At 39.8% G+C, this 14,781-nt stretch overlaps 1 protein-coding gene across 19 annotated transcripts in view; it reads left to right on the top strand.

Annotated features, from left to right (window-relative positions):
• Window positions 1-14,781, top strand: part of ASPH (aspartate beta-hydroxylase) — a 220,937-nt gene that overhangs the window by 73,724 nt on the left and 132,432 nt on the right. For 10 of the 19 annotated variants that reach the window (XM_003902799.3, XM_009213094.2, XM_009213093.2 and 7 more), the window contains 8 exons: window positions 106-180; window positions 4,377-4,505; window positions 6,633-6,665; window positions 7,273-7,329; window positions 7,899-7,946; window positions 8,432-8,464; window positions 13,350-13,391; window positions 13,713-13,769. In XM_003902799.3, the coding sequence (XP_003902848.2) occupies window positions 106-180; window positions 4,377-4,505; window positions 6,633-6,665; window positions 7,273-7,329; window positions 7,899-7,946; window positions 8,432-8,464; window positions 13,350-13,391; window positions 13,713-13,769 (474 nt within the window). The remainder of the gene's footprint in view (window positions 1-105; window positions 181-4,376; window positions 4,506-6,632; window positions 6,666-7,272; window positions 7,330-7,898; window positions 7,947-8,431; window positions 8,465-13,349; window positions 13,392-13,712; window positions 13,770-14,781) is intronic. The other 9 variants (XM_031669577.1, XM_031669576.1, XM_031669574.1 and 6 more) reach the window with 2 other exon arrangements.

Here is a 14,781-nt window from a genome sequence, read left to right as displayed (position 1 = left end):
AATGTGTTCATTTTAATGTGTATGCACCAACATCGTGTTTGAGTGTTAGGGGTCCATATTAATGTTTGAACTTTTCTACTTAGCTATGTTTTGCAATTATTTTAGAACCTCAGAATATCGAAGATGAAGCAAAAGAACAAATTCAGTCCCTTCTCCATGAAATGGTACATGCAGAACATGGTATGAATTAAAATCTGCTCTTTGTTTTGAGTTACTAAAATAACACTTAGTTATGTAAAATGGCTTGGACATTTGTTTTAAAATGTAAAGGCTAATTGGGTGTTTGCGTTTTTTAAAAAGTTTTTGAATTCAAAGTTAGAGAACAGGTGTTGTTTTTGAAATAGCACCAAACTTGCTTTATTCCACTTCACTGTGGAGGAACTCATTGCATACATCTAAGAGAGAACTGGTGGGAATAAATGCGAATGAACAGATTGAAAACAGTGATCCATCAGGAACAGAAGGGGAGGGCGGAGAGGAGGAAAGTGGGACACAGGCCCACGGTCAGGCTTATCCAGGTGTTGTCCTCCACCTCGATTTCGCTTTATGGTTGGCTGGTCACCACAACAAAAACGAAGACACATTTAATTGCATAGGTTGCACTAAGCAGACAGGAAAAAAAAACTTGAGAATATAAAACATTTTCCCAGTACTTAAATTGTAAAATTTCTCATGGCGAGCTCTGTGTAGAGGATTCTAAGTAATAATCCAGAAACTAATGTTTTAAGATTTTATAAGGCTGCTTCTTGAAGCATCCCTTGATAAAAACAGAGATCGTGATCCCAAAACGTAACTCAAGAAGGGATTGTGGAGTGGGCAGGATGCTCTGGAATCCTGATTCTCCTGATGATTTGGTGATCCAAGGGTGGCCTAAAAGAAAATAAAATTATGTTTCTTAAAAACAAACAATGCCCTATGGTATAAACTGTTTGTTGCCAGTAGATGCTGGGGGTGTAGGAGCCTGTACCCTTTTTATTTCTAGCTGCTTTGCCGCCTGGAAAGCTACTCACTGGCCTGTATGAGCAAGTGCAGGCTTCCCCTTCCTCAAGCCTTCCCTCCCCACCGCACCACAACTTTAACTTAACAGAAGGAAAATCCAGTCTAAATAAATAAGTGATTTAAATATAATGGGGTAAGTGCTGTTATGGTAATAAAACACGGGATGCTCTTTAGGTCTTACTCAGAAGCGGGGTCAGAAGCGGCTGGTGTAGACCTTTGCCAGGCCAGTGCTATTTTAAGCAGAGGGCATATGCCAGAGACAGGAAAGGACCTGAAAGTAGTTCAGAATGGATGGCACATGGAATGTGTAGGTGGCGAGTCATGAGAAAAAGAGTATTTTTTACTTGATTCTAAGAGTAACTGAAGCCATTGGGGAAGGTATTTAGGAGTGTTATGCCTTCTGTCTGTAGCATGAAAAATGCATGGGAGGGATTCAAGAGTGCAGCTGGGAGATGAGATGTAGGTTGTACAGGTAATGATGATTTGGGGTGGTAGCAAACTTGCCTCAGCCAAAGGAGGGGGTGGAGAGAAATAGACCCCTAAGATGTTTAGGCGGTGGGAGGTGGGCAGGCAGCCAAAAGAGGGAAGCAGTTAAGTCTAGCACCGTGTCCTGGCCACAGCCTCCTTCTTGGACTTGTTCTTTTCTTTAATCACATTTAGAAAATCACATTTATGGCTCATGGCTATAAATATTCTTTGTATGTTGATAGCTTTTAAATATATAGCTGCAGCCCTGATTGCTCATCTAAACTCTGGGTTTACCTAACTGCATACTTGGCATCTCAATTTGGATGTCTTATGGATGTCTCAGACTTAAAGCATGCCTGCCACAGAACTCATGATTCTTCCCACACCTCACAGCTCCTCCTCACCCCAATCCTCCCCAAATTTCTTATGCTAGTCTTTTATATTTTAGTTAATGGTCCTCCTACCCTCTTAGTTGCTTAATTTGAAAACTCGAGAGTTTTCTTTGATTTTTCTTCTCTCCTCAGATATAATCCATCAGCAAATCCTGTCAGCATTGCCCCAACACTGACTTTGGCTCTCTAGGGCCTCGGTGTGACCGTGGCTTTTTGCCATGACCATTGCAGTAGCACAGTAGCATCCCGCTGGGTCTCCCTGTTTCCATACTTGCTCCTCTGTAACCTGTGCTTAATGTGGCCCAGCCAGTTGTGCCTTGTCTGATCCCAGCCTCTTTTTCCCCTTCAGTGACTTTTCTCTAGCCCAGCTGGCCTCTCTTTTCCTTGTAATTGCCAAGCCTATCACTGTTTTGGCACCTCTGCACCAGGTATATCTTTCGCTGAGATGTGTGTCCCACCCCTGCCCAATCATATCTCTCAGACTGAACATAACCTCCCTGCCTCCATCATGGTGCATTCGCAACTGGATTCAGGTCCTGCATCTGCCATTAATTAGCCATGTGGCTTTAGCACAGTTTTTCAAGTTCTTCATCTTTCAAAGTAGGATACCAGTACCTACCTCACAGGGAGAATATAACAGCTGCAGAGGGCTTGACCGTGCCTAGAGTCTCGTGAACCCTTAGGAAATTTTTCATGGTAGGCTGTCACTGAGCAGTGGAGACTCAAAGATAGTGTTCAATGTTTGACTGGTTTCCTTACAGAAAACAGGAATACTTCCATTGAACAGCTGCATATGAAAGCTAAATCCTGCTAGTGTAAAAATCATCAAATTTCAGTGGATAGAATGAAAGCAGAATAAGGAAAGAGGAGTGTGATAAAAAGAAAAAGAGAAAGAAAATGGGCAGCAGAAATTCAAATTGGTGGTTTGCTGAATAGCAGAAAATCTGAAATGAGGAAAAACAATATTGCAAGCTATGAGAAGACAGAAAACAAATAGCATCAACATAAATAGGCCTGCCTGATTCACTAACACCCAAGAGCATCACCTTGCCACACTAAAGGGAGAGTAACTAAGGAAGGCTTCTTGCAGTCTGGGCTGGGGTTGCGGGTAGGGTGATTCAGTAGCTGTACAAATGACAATGTCATTATTACTCTAATAATGATGATAGTCACACCTAAATACTTAGGGCCAGGCATTTTTCTAAGTGTTTTAATCTTCACAATAATGTTACAAATAGATATTATTCCCATTTTATGGGGGGGAAATCTGTGGCACAGGGTAGTTAAGTAATTTGCCCACAGTCACGCAGCTGGTATAGAAGAGCCTGAATCTACAGCCATGCATTCCAGACACCATACTCCTAATCCCTGAACTGCACTGCAAAGCCAAGTCCTGCCCATTCACGTTCTTTAGAGTATTTTACACAGGAGATACTCTGCTGGAAGCCAGATCAAGTTACATTGGGATGAAATACCCAGTCTTAACCATGTTGCAGTGGAATAATGTAACATGTCCAACCTCTACACAAAAGAAGCAGAGCAGTTCACTATGTCATAGAAGTTAATCACAGAAGAGAAAGTGGGCATCTTTGCATTACTTAAAGCCTAATAGGAACTTTTGAATATATAGTATGATTCGGGTAAACCTGTGACCTAGCATATAATTCATTTTTATTTATTTTTTATTTTATTTTATTTATTTTTTTGAGACAGTCTCACTGTGTCACCCAGGCTGGAGTACAGTGGCACCATCTTGGCTAACTGCAACTTCTGCCTCCCAGGTTCAATCAGTTCTCCTGCCTCAACCTCCCAAGTAGCTGGGACTACAGGCACGGGCCACCACGCCTGACTAATTGTTGTACTTCTAGTAGAGATGGAGTTTTACCATGTTGGCCAGACAGGTCTTGAACTCCTGACCTCAAGCGATCTGCCTGCCTCAGCCTCCCAAAGTGCTGAGATTGCAGGCGTGAGCCGCCATGCCTGGCCCTAGCATATAATGTAGATAGGTGGCTAGTTACTCTTTGCTATAGAATATTTGAATGGTCATTTAAAGTTGTTACCTGGAATTCTGTGTAAATTCCCAGGAAAAGGCCATAGAGTAGCCTTTTCTCTGACCTGAGGATAATTGAAGAGGCAAATATATTAGTAATAATTAGGAATTATTTTATTCATTCATCAAATATTTAATGAGTGCTTCCTGTAGCTAGACATGGCCCTAGGTGGCTGGGAATATATAATGAATAAAATATATAAGCTTCCTGTCCTGATACACAACATCCTAATGAAAGGAAACCTGTCCCCCACCACATATACTTAGGCAGATTAGCACTTGGCCAGAGGAAGAAAATAGCTGTAGAGTGGACAATGGTGTCTTCAGTGGCCAAAAGGAGGGGCAGGGGAAGCCGCAGCAGCAGGAGCAGGTGTGTGGCGGCCCTTCACAAGGGGCTTTCGTGTCTCAGTTGGCTGTTGCCAGTGGATCCTCACTATAGACCAGTGTCACTTTGTTCATTGTCGTAGTTGAAGGAGAAGACTTGCAACAAGAAGATGGACCCACAGGAGAACCACAACAAGAGGATGACGAGTTTCTTACGGTGACTGTTGTAGGTGATAGATTTGAGACCCTGGAAGTCGAAGTATCTCATGAAGGTAGAACATTTTTTTTTCAAGTTTCAGGATAAAATAAAATCAATGACTTATAATTACTGAAGTTTTTCTTAAACCCCTTTAAAATGGATATTTAACTTTTGCTTAGATTTTTAAAAGTTGACGCTTAAAGCTTCAATTAAAGCGAATTTTTTCTTAAAATAGATATCTTGATTTTGGTTCAAAGCACTTTTCAGGAAAAACTCAGAATATACAAATTTCTTATAAATAGTAAGTCAAATACTTCAAGAAACTAGTGTTACTATATTCTTCTGCTTAGGGTGCTATTTGTTAAATGAAATTCAAACAACTGATGAAATATTGGACGTGCTAATCTATCACAGGCTCATGTTCTTACATGAACTCTGTAATTACAGTGAGCAAAACACAATTCTTAGCTTCTGTACCAGGCATTGGCAAACTTTTTTTTGTAGATAGCCAAAGAGTAAATATTTCAAGTTCCCCAGATCATACAGACTCTGTTCAGCTACTCAACTCTGCCATCACAGCATAAAAGCAGCCTTCGATAGTTCCTAAGTGGGTCAGTGTGGCTGTGTTTTTATATAACTTATTTATAAAATCCTGCCCAACATGGCTGGTAAATGCAGCGGCTTGAGCACAGCTCACTCCAGCCTTGACCTCCCAGGCTCAAGCAATCCTCCCACCTCAGCGTCTCCTGTAGCTGGAACCACAGACATATGCTTCCATGCCCTGCCAATTTTTAAATTTTTTATAGTGGCAAAGTGGTTATGTCGCCCAGGCTGTCTCAAACTCCTGGCCTCAAGCAGTTCTCCTGCCTCAGCTTCCCAAAGTGTTGGGATTTCAGGCATAAGCCGTTGTGTGTCCAGTTAGCAAACACTTTTTAAAAGCATAAAAATAATGAAAAGTAGTTTATCTACTTTGCACAATACTAAATATTTTGGAAAATAACTTTAGAAGCAGGTAGCTCCTACTTTATGAGTACATGTGTTTCCAAAAACTTATATCCATGCCTATTGTTTAGAGCAGGAAATGCACTTTCCCATAAAAATATGGGATGGTTTTGTTTTCAAAAGAATTGTATATAGTGCATAATTTTCTGTGAAAAATACAAGCACACAATCCTTTTGAACATCTATATGATTGTTTTTTGCTGCAGTACACATTGAAAATAGGCACTTACAGACTAGCTCCAGAACCTTATCCCTTTAGTAATCATTTATGTCATGATTTCTTTGGAACAGTGTTTCCAATTTCTGAGTAGGGATACTGATAAAATGATTTCCACATTTCCTGTTGCTTCTTTTCTCCAGTCTTTGGCCAAAATGGCTCAGTAAGAATGACAGTTGCTCAGAATTTTGTATCTACATGTTGCTTATGCAACAAATTTCAGTTAAGATGCTCAAATAAACAGAAGCATGAGGAATTTGATATTCTTAAACTTAGGAGTCACAGATTGGGAGTAGGAAGAAACTCTTCAAAGAAGTTCACAAATTGCAGAAACCTTACTTTCTGCTCTAATCTTTAATTAGGATATAGATGCAGTTTGAACTTAAAAGTTGGTTGTTAAAAGTCTTCAGAAAATAAAAATATTTATTCTTTATATATGTATTAAATAAAATTAACAAGGTCATAAGTGTGGTGACGGTCATACAATGGCAGCTCTTTTGCTATCTGAGGTGTATGGGTTAAGTGTTCAACACATTTACCCTTCAGCTCCCTAAGGGTGTAAAGCCTCTGCCACTGTTTTTCTCTGTTCCCATCCATAGTTGCTGTACTTTCGCTCTAGAAAATGGTAGGACAGGTCCAGGAAATAGCACATTCTACTGGGATGTGAAGTGGGTTAGAAATGAACAGCTTTCCTGGTTTGGCCTGTGTCACTGTCACTCTAAGTTGTCCTCTCTCTTTAGTCCAAGGGTGGTGGTTGTCAGCCTTGTGGGGTTGAGTGGATTGAGAAGAATGTGTGAGACATCCCACAGTGTAGTTCTAGTGAAATATAAAAGTGTTAAACAGCCTTTTAATTGATAATCCCATTTTTTAATTTTTTAAATAAAATTAATGATAAGCATAGATTCAAAGTACTTATACAGGATATATACATACCATTTTGTAAAAGCAGTAAATATCAATCTAATATATATATTTTTTCAGAAACCGAGCATAGTTACCATGTGGAAGAGACAGGTGAGATTTTAATTTAATACTGTTATTTCTTAATTAGGGTGAGTCTTCCTTTAAAAGGGCATCATAAAGTACATAATATCTATTATTAATGATATATTTAAATATACACAGCATATGCAATTAATAATTTTATCATATGTTTTATAATTTATGATATTTCTTTTTGAATATGCTTTTTTGTGTTTTGACGCCTATTTCCTGAGGATAAATTCTCAGTAGGATTACTAGTTCAAAAGATATAATGGAATTGCATGTTTTGTAGCTTTCAATTACAAAGTCAACGAAAGGTCTAAATCATGTTTTGTCACATGCCAGCGCGCTTAAAGGGCATGGCCACGGGAGGTGGACGCATCATCTGTTAGCACTTTACTGTTTTGCAGTTCGAGTATAAACCAATTGATAACAGTCCCCTCTTATACATCTTTGCATTTGGCATTTAACACACTTAATACCTATTTGTTCCAGGAATGAGCATGTTTGAATATCATTATGACTTGATTTTGCATTTCTATCATAACTAAAAAGTGTGTCTTTCTGGTTTCGAATATTACATGTATTCCTTATTTGAGACATAGTTGTAATTTCCTAATTATTCCCTAATTTATAGTTTCACGAGACTATAATCAGGATATGGAAGAGATGATGTCTGAGCAGGAAAATCCAGGTTTGTAAATGTTTAAATTATTGATATGTGTTTTCTGATTGAGACAGTGGCCAAGGCTGTTTTATTCCAGGGTTAACAATTGTGATTCAACACAGAGATCCCTGTATGGTATTTATAATCACTTTTGATTGGTCAGATACTTATAGAAATGTCTGAACATGGTTTAATACTACATAGAGGGATGAGTGAAAAAGGAGACATATGGAGGGATGAGAGAAAAAGGAGACATATGGAGGGATGAGAGAAAAAGGAGATGTATTTTTCAAAACCACTGTTGAGATTTTGGTCATTGTAGGTAGGGTGCAGGAAAGAATATTTGAAAATTGAAGGGGCAGTGTGATGTACTATAAAGTCAAGGCTGGGTGCAAATCCCAGTTCTACTTTTTCCTATCTTTGTGACTTAGATATCAAATTGTGGAACTTTATTCAGCTTAAATTTTATTAAATGATAATGAAAACATCTATCTGGCAAAGTTGTGAAGGTAATTAATTTAAGAATCTCCTAGAATGCTGTCTGGCAGTGTGTTTGGTTTTTTCCTGTTTGGCAAAGGTGTATTTTTGTTTTTTAGATGCCAGTGAACCAGTAGGAGAAGATGAAAGATTGCACCACGATACAGGTATTAGATGAGCATTTTCATTCGATTTAAAATATTACCGTAGATATTTCAGTCACATGCTGTGTTTACATGGTGATTTTTCTTTTAAAGGCATCAAAGAAGTAATTTCAGCATCTAATTCGTGACATTTTGTTTTATAACAAAGTTAGACTGTTATAAGAATATCAGGCTTTCATATTTCACCTCATCAACTAACCCCTCCATAACAAAACAGGATGTCAAATTTTAGTGCTGTTTTTGTGTATCAAATTCTTCTGTGTCAATTTGAGAAAGTTTAATGAAAATAATTTACCTGCTGTTTAATTGCTTTTAGGCAGAGGCATTTATTATTGACTGTGCAGACATTAATATTTGAAGGAATAGAGTTCTATGTTTATGACTAAGTAGTTTTTTGTTTGTTTTAACTGAACAGGTGTTTAGAATGACTCAGTTAATACTTATTTTGCTTTTATTCTCTCTCTTTTTTTTTTTTTTTTTTTTGGCAGATGACGTAACATACCAAGTCTATGAGGAACAAGGTTTGCAAATGCTTTCTTTTATTATCTTTTTTTCTTTTTTTTATTTTTAGTTTTTGAGATGGAGTTTCGCTCTTGTTGCCCAGGCTGCTGTACAGTGGCACAATCTCGGCCCACTACAACCTCCGCCTCCTGGGTTCAAGCGATTCTCCTGCCTCAGCCTCCTGAGTAGCTGGGATTACAGGCATGTGCCACCACGCCCGGCTACTTTTGTATTTTTAGTAGAGATGAGATTTCTCCATGTTGGTCAGACTTGCCTCGAACTCCCAACCTCAGGTAATCTTCCCGCCTCGGCCTCCCAAAGTGCTAGGATTACAGGCATGAGCCACCGCGCCCGGCCTGCAAATGCTTTCTAACCTTAAGCCACCTACTTGTTTTAAAATATACATATAGTTTGACTATAAGATGTGGAACATTAAACTATAAATATTGCAACTTAAAACATCCAGATGAATGGTAGTGTTCAAAGAATTCACTTAGGGAGACTGTTTACCCATTCCACTGCCTCTGCCATTGCCTAAATAATTTCTTAAACTCTGTGCAAGTTGCCTTAGGAGGCAGTTACAGTCATTCAAGAAAACCAATCTCAGTACTTTATAGTTGTCTCTCTTTTGACTAAAATATGCATGAACAACTACTTCAGCCAGAGTTTAATTGCTCTAGCTGCTTCTACAGATTAATCCCACTCTCAGAGATGACTGATTTGTCTCCTTGGGGAAGGTTAAGAAGCACTGGGTTCCAGGCTTAAAGGCAGTGTGGAGAAAACAGTTCTGGCAAATTTGCGCAGCAGCAGCATCTGATTCAGTTTAGGCCTGTACCTCCCTCCTCTTGTGTCCAAGCATTGCATGGACTATTGTGTTGAATTCCGTGAAGTAGATTTTATTTTCTCTGCTTCCCAAAGGAGAAAAATAAGGTTCTGACATTATAAATAAGCTGCCCAAGAATGTATGACTAGGAAATAATAGAGCCAATAATATATCCTCTTTATTCCATTATCCTCAAAGATGATTATGTAGAAAGAGAGAAGTCAATTGGATATAACTTTACGTGTAAAGCAAGAAAGATGAAGAAATACATCGTAATTGAGTTGGCGGGTATGAAGGACTTTCTATGTTCTAGATGGTTTTAGGGCTTGGAATTCAAATATGAGTAACACAGGGTCCCTGCTTTCAAGGAGTTTACAGTGTCTTGATAGATAGTGAGTCACAGTTGAAGAAAATTAGGAGTGTTTATAAATATGAGTCATATTTATATGATGATTTAAGATTTGAAACCCTACCAAGTTCATCATCTATAGTGGCTGTTTCTAATGGGATATGAATGACACCATGGGAAAAATCCTAGGTTGTGTCTTTAGGTACTGATAATATTTCCGAAAAGTTAAAGAATTTGGACCTGATGTGTTCACAGGAAGATTTGGGGCCAAGGGAAGGTGGGGGAATAATTTGGTCTTGAGATTACACTTAGATTTTCTTTCCAATCTTGAATTTTAAGGAGACAATAGGAATTTATAAATACAAGTTGCATGTAATGACGGGATTTGAGATATTTTCCTCGTTTCTACCAATCATTATAATGTTTTTAAAAATACACTACAAAGAAGCCAGGCGTGGTGGCTCACGCCTGTAATGCCAGCACTTTGGGAGGCCGAGGCGGGTGGATCATGAGTTCAGGAGATTGAGACCATCCTGGTTAATACGGTGAAACCCCATCTCTACTAAAAATACAAAAAATTGGCCGAGCGTGGTGGCGGGTGCCTGTAGTCCCAGCCCTATTCGGGAGGCTGAGGAAGGAGAGTGGCATGAACCCGGGAGGCGGAGGTTGCAGTGAGCTGAGAATGCACCACTGTACTCCAGCCTGGGCGACAGAATGAGACTCCATCTCAAAAATAAAAAATTAAATAAATATATATATGTGTGTGTGTGTGTGTGTGTGTGTGTGTATATATACACTATAAAGAACATGTTTGGAATGCAGTTTGTAAATCTAGAGGAATTTAAAGTCAAACTCATAAGAAGTATAAAATTAGATACCATGAAAAATGTTATATATTTTCATAGGGCAGATTATCATAATAAATGTAATTTAAAATGTTAACAAAAGACAGTAAATATAACCTAAGGGATCGACATGATTTGGTAAGGTACTTTGGATTTCTTTGCTATATAGAACATAAACTGTTTCAAACCAATAGATCTAATTGAACAGAGTATTATTCACTATATGCTAAAACAATACCTTTGTGAAAATTCAGGAATCAGAGTAGGAAAACCAAGTAACTGACATGTGAGTGAAACTATAAGTAGGGTGAAAACAAAACCACATTTCAATGGGAGAATAGAATATATTCGGTATGCAACTCCCAAACCCCATAACATACACTTTGATAGAACTATAGCAGGAACCAGCTTCTACATCAAAGATAACCTAGGAATCATCATGCTTACATTGGACAAACCTGGGATGTGATAGTATGGCCTTACCATGTAATTGACTTATTTATTCATACCCTGTTTAGTGTCTTCTGTCCAAAACATAGGACACTGAAGCACTTCTGGTGAAGAACACACATGGTTCCTGTTTTCATGGATCTTATATTTTAGCAGGGGAGTAGAAATTAAGCAATTTCAATGTAGTTTTCATTTCCAGTTGTGATAAGTGCTGGGAAGAACAAGTACAGTGGTAACAAGAATATATAATAAAGAGACCTTACCTAGTTTGTGGATGAGGCAGGGCCTGCCTGAAGTTTGAGCTGAAGGTGAGAACAATTTACAAAGCAAGGGGAAAGGTGACTGGAGAGTCTTATGAGGTCTCTGACTTCAACTTGCCAAGAGTAAGGCTGAGGTGGTGAAATGGGCTGGGTTCAGAGGGTGCCTGTGAGCGACGTCAAGGATTTTCATCTTCACCTTTGAGCACTGCCAAGTCAGATCTGCATTTTGAAAAGATTGATTGGTCTGGCATGTAACAGACTAGAGAGACAAGAGTCAATACAGGGAGAAGAGTTAAGTTAGCTGTAATCATCCAAATTGGGTCTTTCCCTGCGTCACATCTCTCTCTGCCTGATAAGGAACCAAAGGAGATGATTTTCAAGAAGGGGATGTTCAGTGGTGCCCTGTGCTGCTGAGAACCGTGTGAGATGAGTGCTGAAAACCTGCCCTGATCTGGCGCTGCAGTGACTTCAACGGGTGGCCTTAGCTGGAACTGTTTCAGTGGACGGATAGGACAGAGATGATCATTTAAACCAGTGTGGTGGCAATGATGGAGAAGGGGAGTGGGCAAAGTTGAGAAATGCTTAGAAGGTAAAATTGGCAGATCTTGATGTGTGGGTGTAGCTGAGGGGAGACAACAAGGTGCCAAGAGCCACATACACTCTTCCACTTCTGCAGCCTGGTGGTAGGGGGTGCTCTTTTCCTAACGTGGGAGAGACGGGAGACAAGGATGGGGCAGGGGCTCATGAGTCCATTTCTTTACGTGGTGATAGTGAGATTTCTTTGAGGCATCTAAGAGGAAAGACCCAGATGAGCCATTTGGTGGTATTTGACTCTCAGAAGAGAAGTCTACTTCGTGATTGTGAGTGTGGGAACCATCAGAGTAGTTACGTGGCCATCAGGACCAAGCTCTGAGATCCCTTAAGGAGAGCAGACTGAGGGAGACATGAGGTGGTTCTGTGGTTGGACTTTGAAGAAAACCAGCCTTTAAGGACTGCTAAGAAAAAGATGAAGTGAAAAAAAAAGATTGAGAGGGAGAAACGAAAGACCAAAGGGGAGAGTATGGTTACCCTGAAGTCCAGGGGCAACGTCGTTTGGAGAAGAATGGTGTCGCTAAAATTTATAACGAGGGCTGGTGAGTGTCTGTCAGATCAAATGAGGCACTGGAGTGGGGGTCTCAGCAGGAGCCTTTTCAGGGATGGGGTCAGGGTCTGAAGACAAGTGGGAGTGAGTTGAGGAGGGGAGAGGAAGAGATGAGCCATGAGATGTAAATGACTCTGAAGAAATTAGATTGTTCAATGGAAGAAAGAGAGGGTGAGGGGAAGCAAGCTTAAGAAAAAGTGGCATTGCTTTTTTAAGTCCTTAGAGGCTTGAGCATGTTTAAATGCTGGCACTACTCAGGGAGACAGAGTAAGCACACATTCACTGCTCCTTCATCTTTCAAATGCACCAAAAGGACAAAATGATCTATTAAACATTGTTCCCTACTGTACCTCAATACTGAGAATGTCTGAAAGATAGTAGGTGCTCAATAATTTTTCTTTATTAAATGAATAAGAAAGAATAAACTTATAACCATGCTGGGAAAAAGAAGGATGTTTGCTTGTAGTGTGCCAGAAAATTGGAGGTATTTTGGAAGATCAGGTTGACTGAGGAAGCTATGACCCACGGGGCCCTGGAGAGGCCTGTGTGGAGATGAGACTTCCTTACAGCAGAGCAGAGAAGAAACGCTGACCCTTGTGCCAGCAAATGAGGGAGGCAAGGACAGCACAACCTGATTAGGGTGGGGAACACTTTATTCTCAGGGGCTGGCGGCAGAGGCGTTTGGCCCCAGGTTAGAGGTCTGAGAATTGTTTCCTAAACAAAAGCAGGGAATCTGCCCATGAACACCAGGATCCAGTTGATTCCCAGGGTACAGTTTTGGCTAATTCAAAACCTCCACCACAGATGCGAAGAAAATTTTAAACAGGTAGTAAGTGACTGCCCTGGAATTAGAATCCAAGCCTGTTTTACCCTAGACGAAACTCTTCTCCATCCTACTCTCTAGTCGACTGTTTCCCAGTGACTAAACCTTGCAGGTTCAAAGATGTGTAAGGCATTGTCTCTACCCTTGAAGCATGTTGTCAGTTTTTGTGTTACGATGAAAGTTACGGGATTTTGTTTCTTTTTTTTTTTTTTAGTAGTATATGAACCTCCAGAAAATGAAAGGATAGAAGTCACAGGTAAGTTTTTTCTGTAAGCAGATATTTTCTGCAAGTCAGCTTTCCCTATATTTTGTCAAAACTCTTACTTGTGGAACAAAGAATCAGTGTAGAAAAAATGCAAGACATTTTCAAGTCAGTAAGAAAATAATTGGGTATCAAAGTTAAAGTTAATATTGTAGTGTAAATACTCTCCATCAGAAGACCCAGTTTAAAAAGAGTCAAATTTAGCAATCTCAGTGGACGCGAGTTAATTTAGGAATCTGAGTGAAGGCAAGTGGATGTAAGATGTGTCACTGGTTGGCAACACGTAATGGATTCAGATTTTATTATTTCTTTTAGAAGTAACTGTTCCTCCTGAGGATAATCCCGTAGAAGTAACACAGGTAATTGTAGAAGGTAAGTTAAATTTATGGAAATGGTTTTACCTTCCATATGAGAATTATGTTTGTTTATTCAATTATTTATTGAACATTTCCTGCTTGCTGTCTGTACAGTGCTCAGGAGCTAGGAGTACAAGAGGGAAGAAAAGACAGAGTCCTGTTTTCACTGGGGCTGGCATTCCAGTGGCCAAACAGATAATAAATACAGGAATTAAGGATTATGAGAAGTACAATGATAGTGATAGAAACAGGCTACTGTAACAGCAAACAACTGAGGGTGTGGAGGGCTACCCTGAGTAGCAGCAGGTTACCACCCCTGAGGGGCGAGCTGGTGAGAAGGGCGTAGCTATGGGCAGAGACGGGTTGAAAGATGGGTCTTTATGTCATGACTCAGCTGGGAAAACAAAACTATATTTTTTTTTCCATGGCAGAGAACTGAAGGGATGGTTTCTGAAAAACAAAAATAATTGCATGTATTAAACAGTGGCGCTTCAATAGAACTCAGATTTAAATTAGTTCTTAGCAGTTTACAGAGTTATGTCACATATATTGTTTCAGTTGCTCCTCGTAGTAGACACTGAGAAACAGGGAGGGCAGAGATCTTTGTACTTATTTTGCAAATGAAGACCTGAAGCTGGAGTGAGGTCAGGTGACTGACTAGCCCTAGGTTTCATAGCTGTAAGTGACCAAGGGGACATTCGACCCAGGACTGGGGTGTGTGGTGACTCTGCATGGGGGTGTGAAGGTGTGAGGGAATAGGAGTGTCTGCTTTAACAACCATAAGTTGCCAGGAGGAGCATGTAACAGGGAGAATTTTGCTCATAAAATTACTCTTAAAATTTATTTAGGAGCAGCTAATTGCCACCTTTCAGATTAAATGTTACTGCTTTTGAGCTTGTTTAGGCAGAACGGAAAATGGAATGGTGCAGCTGACTGAAATGGGGGGAGATAGGTATAAGGAAATGGGGGAGGCTCAAATTGCTCTCTGTGTACACTTAGCTGCTGCAAGAGACCCCTGTACAGGCACT

Source organism: Papio anubis, chromosome 8, assembly GCF_008728515.1.
Source record: "Papio anubis isolate 15944 chromosome 8, Panubis1.0, whole genome shotgun sequence".
Classification (NCBI taxonomy): Eukaryota; Metazoa; Chordata; class Mammalia; order Primates; family Cercopithecidae; genus Papio; species Papio anubis.
This window is presented reverse-complemented; position numbering and strand designations above follow the sequence as displayed.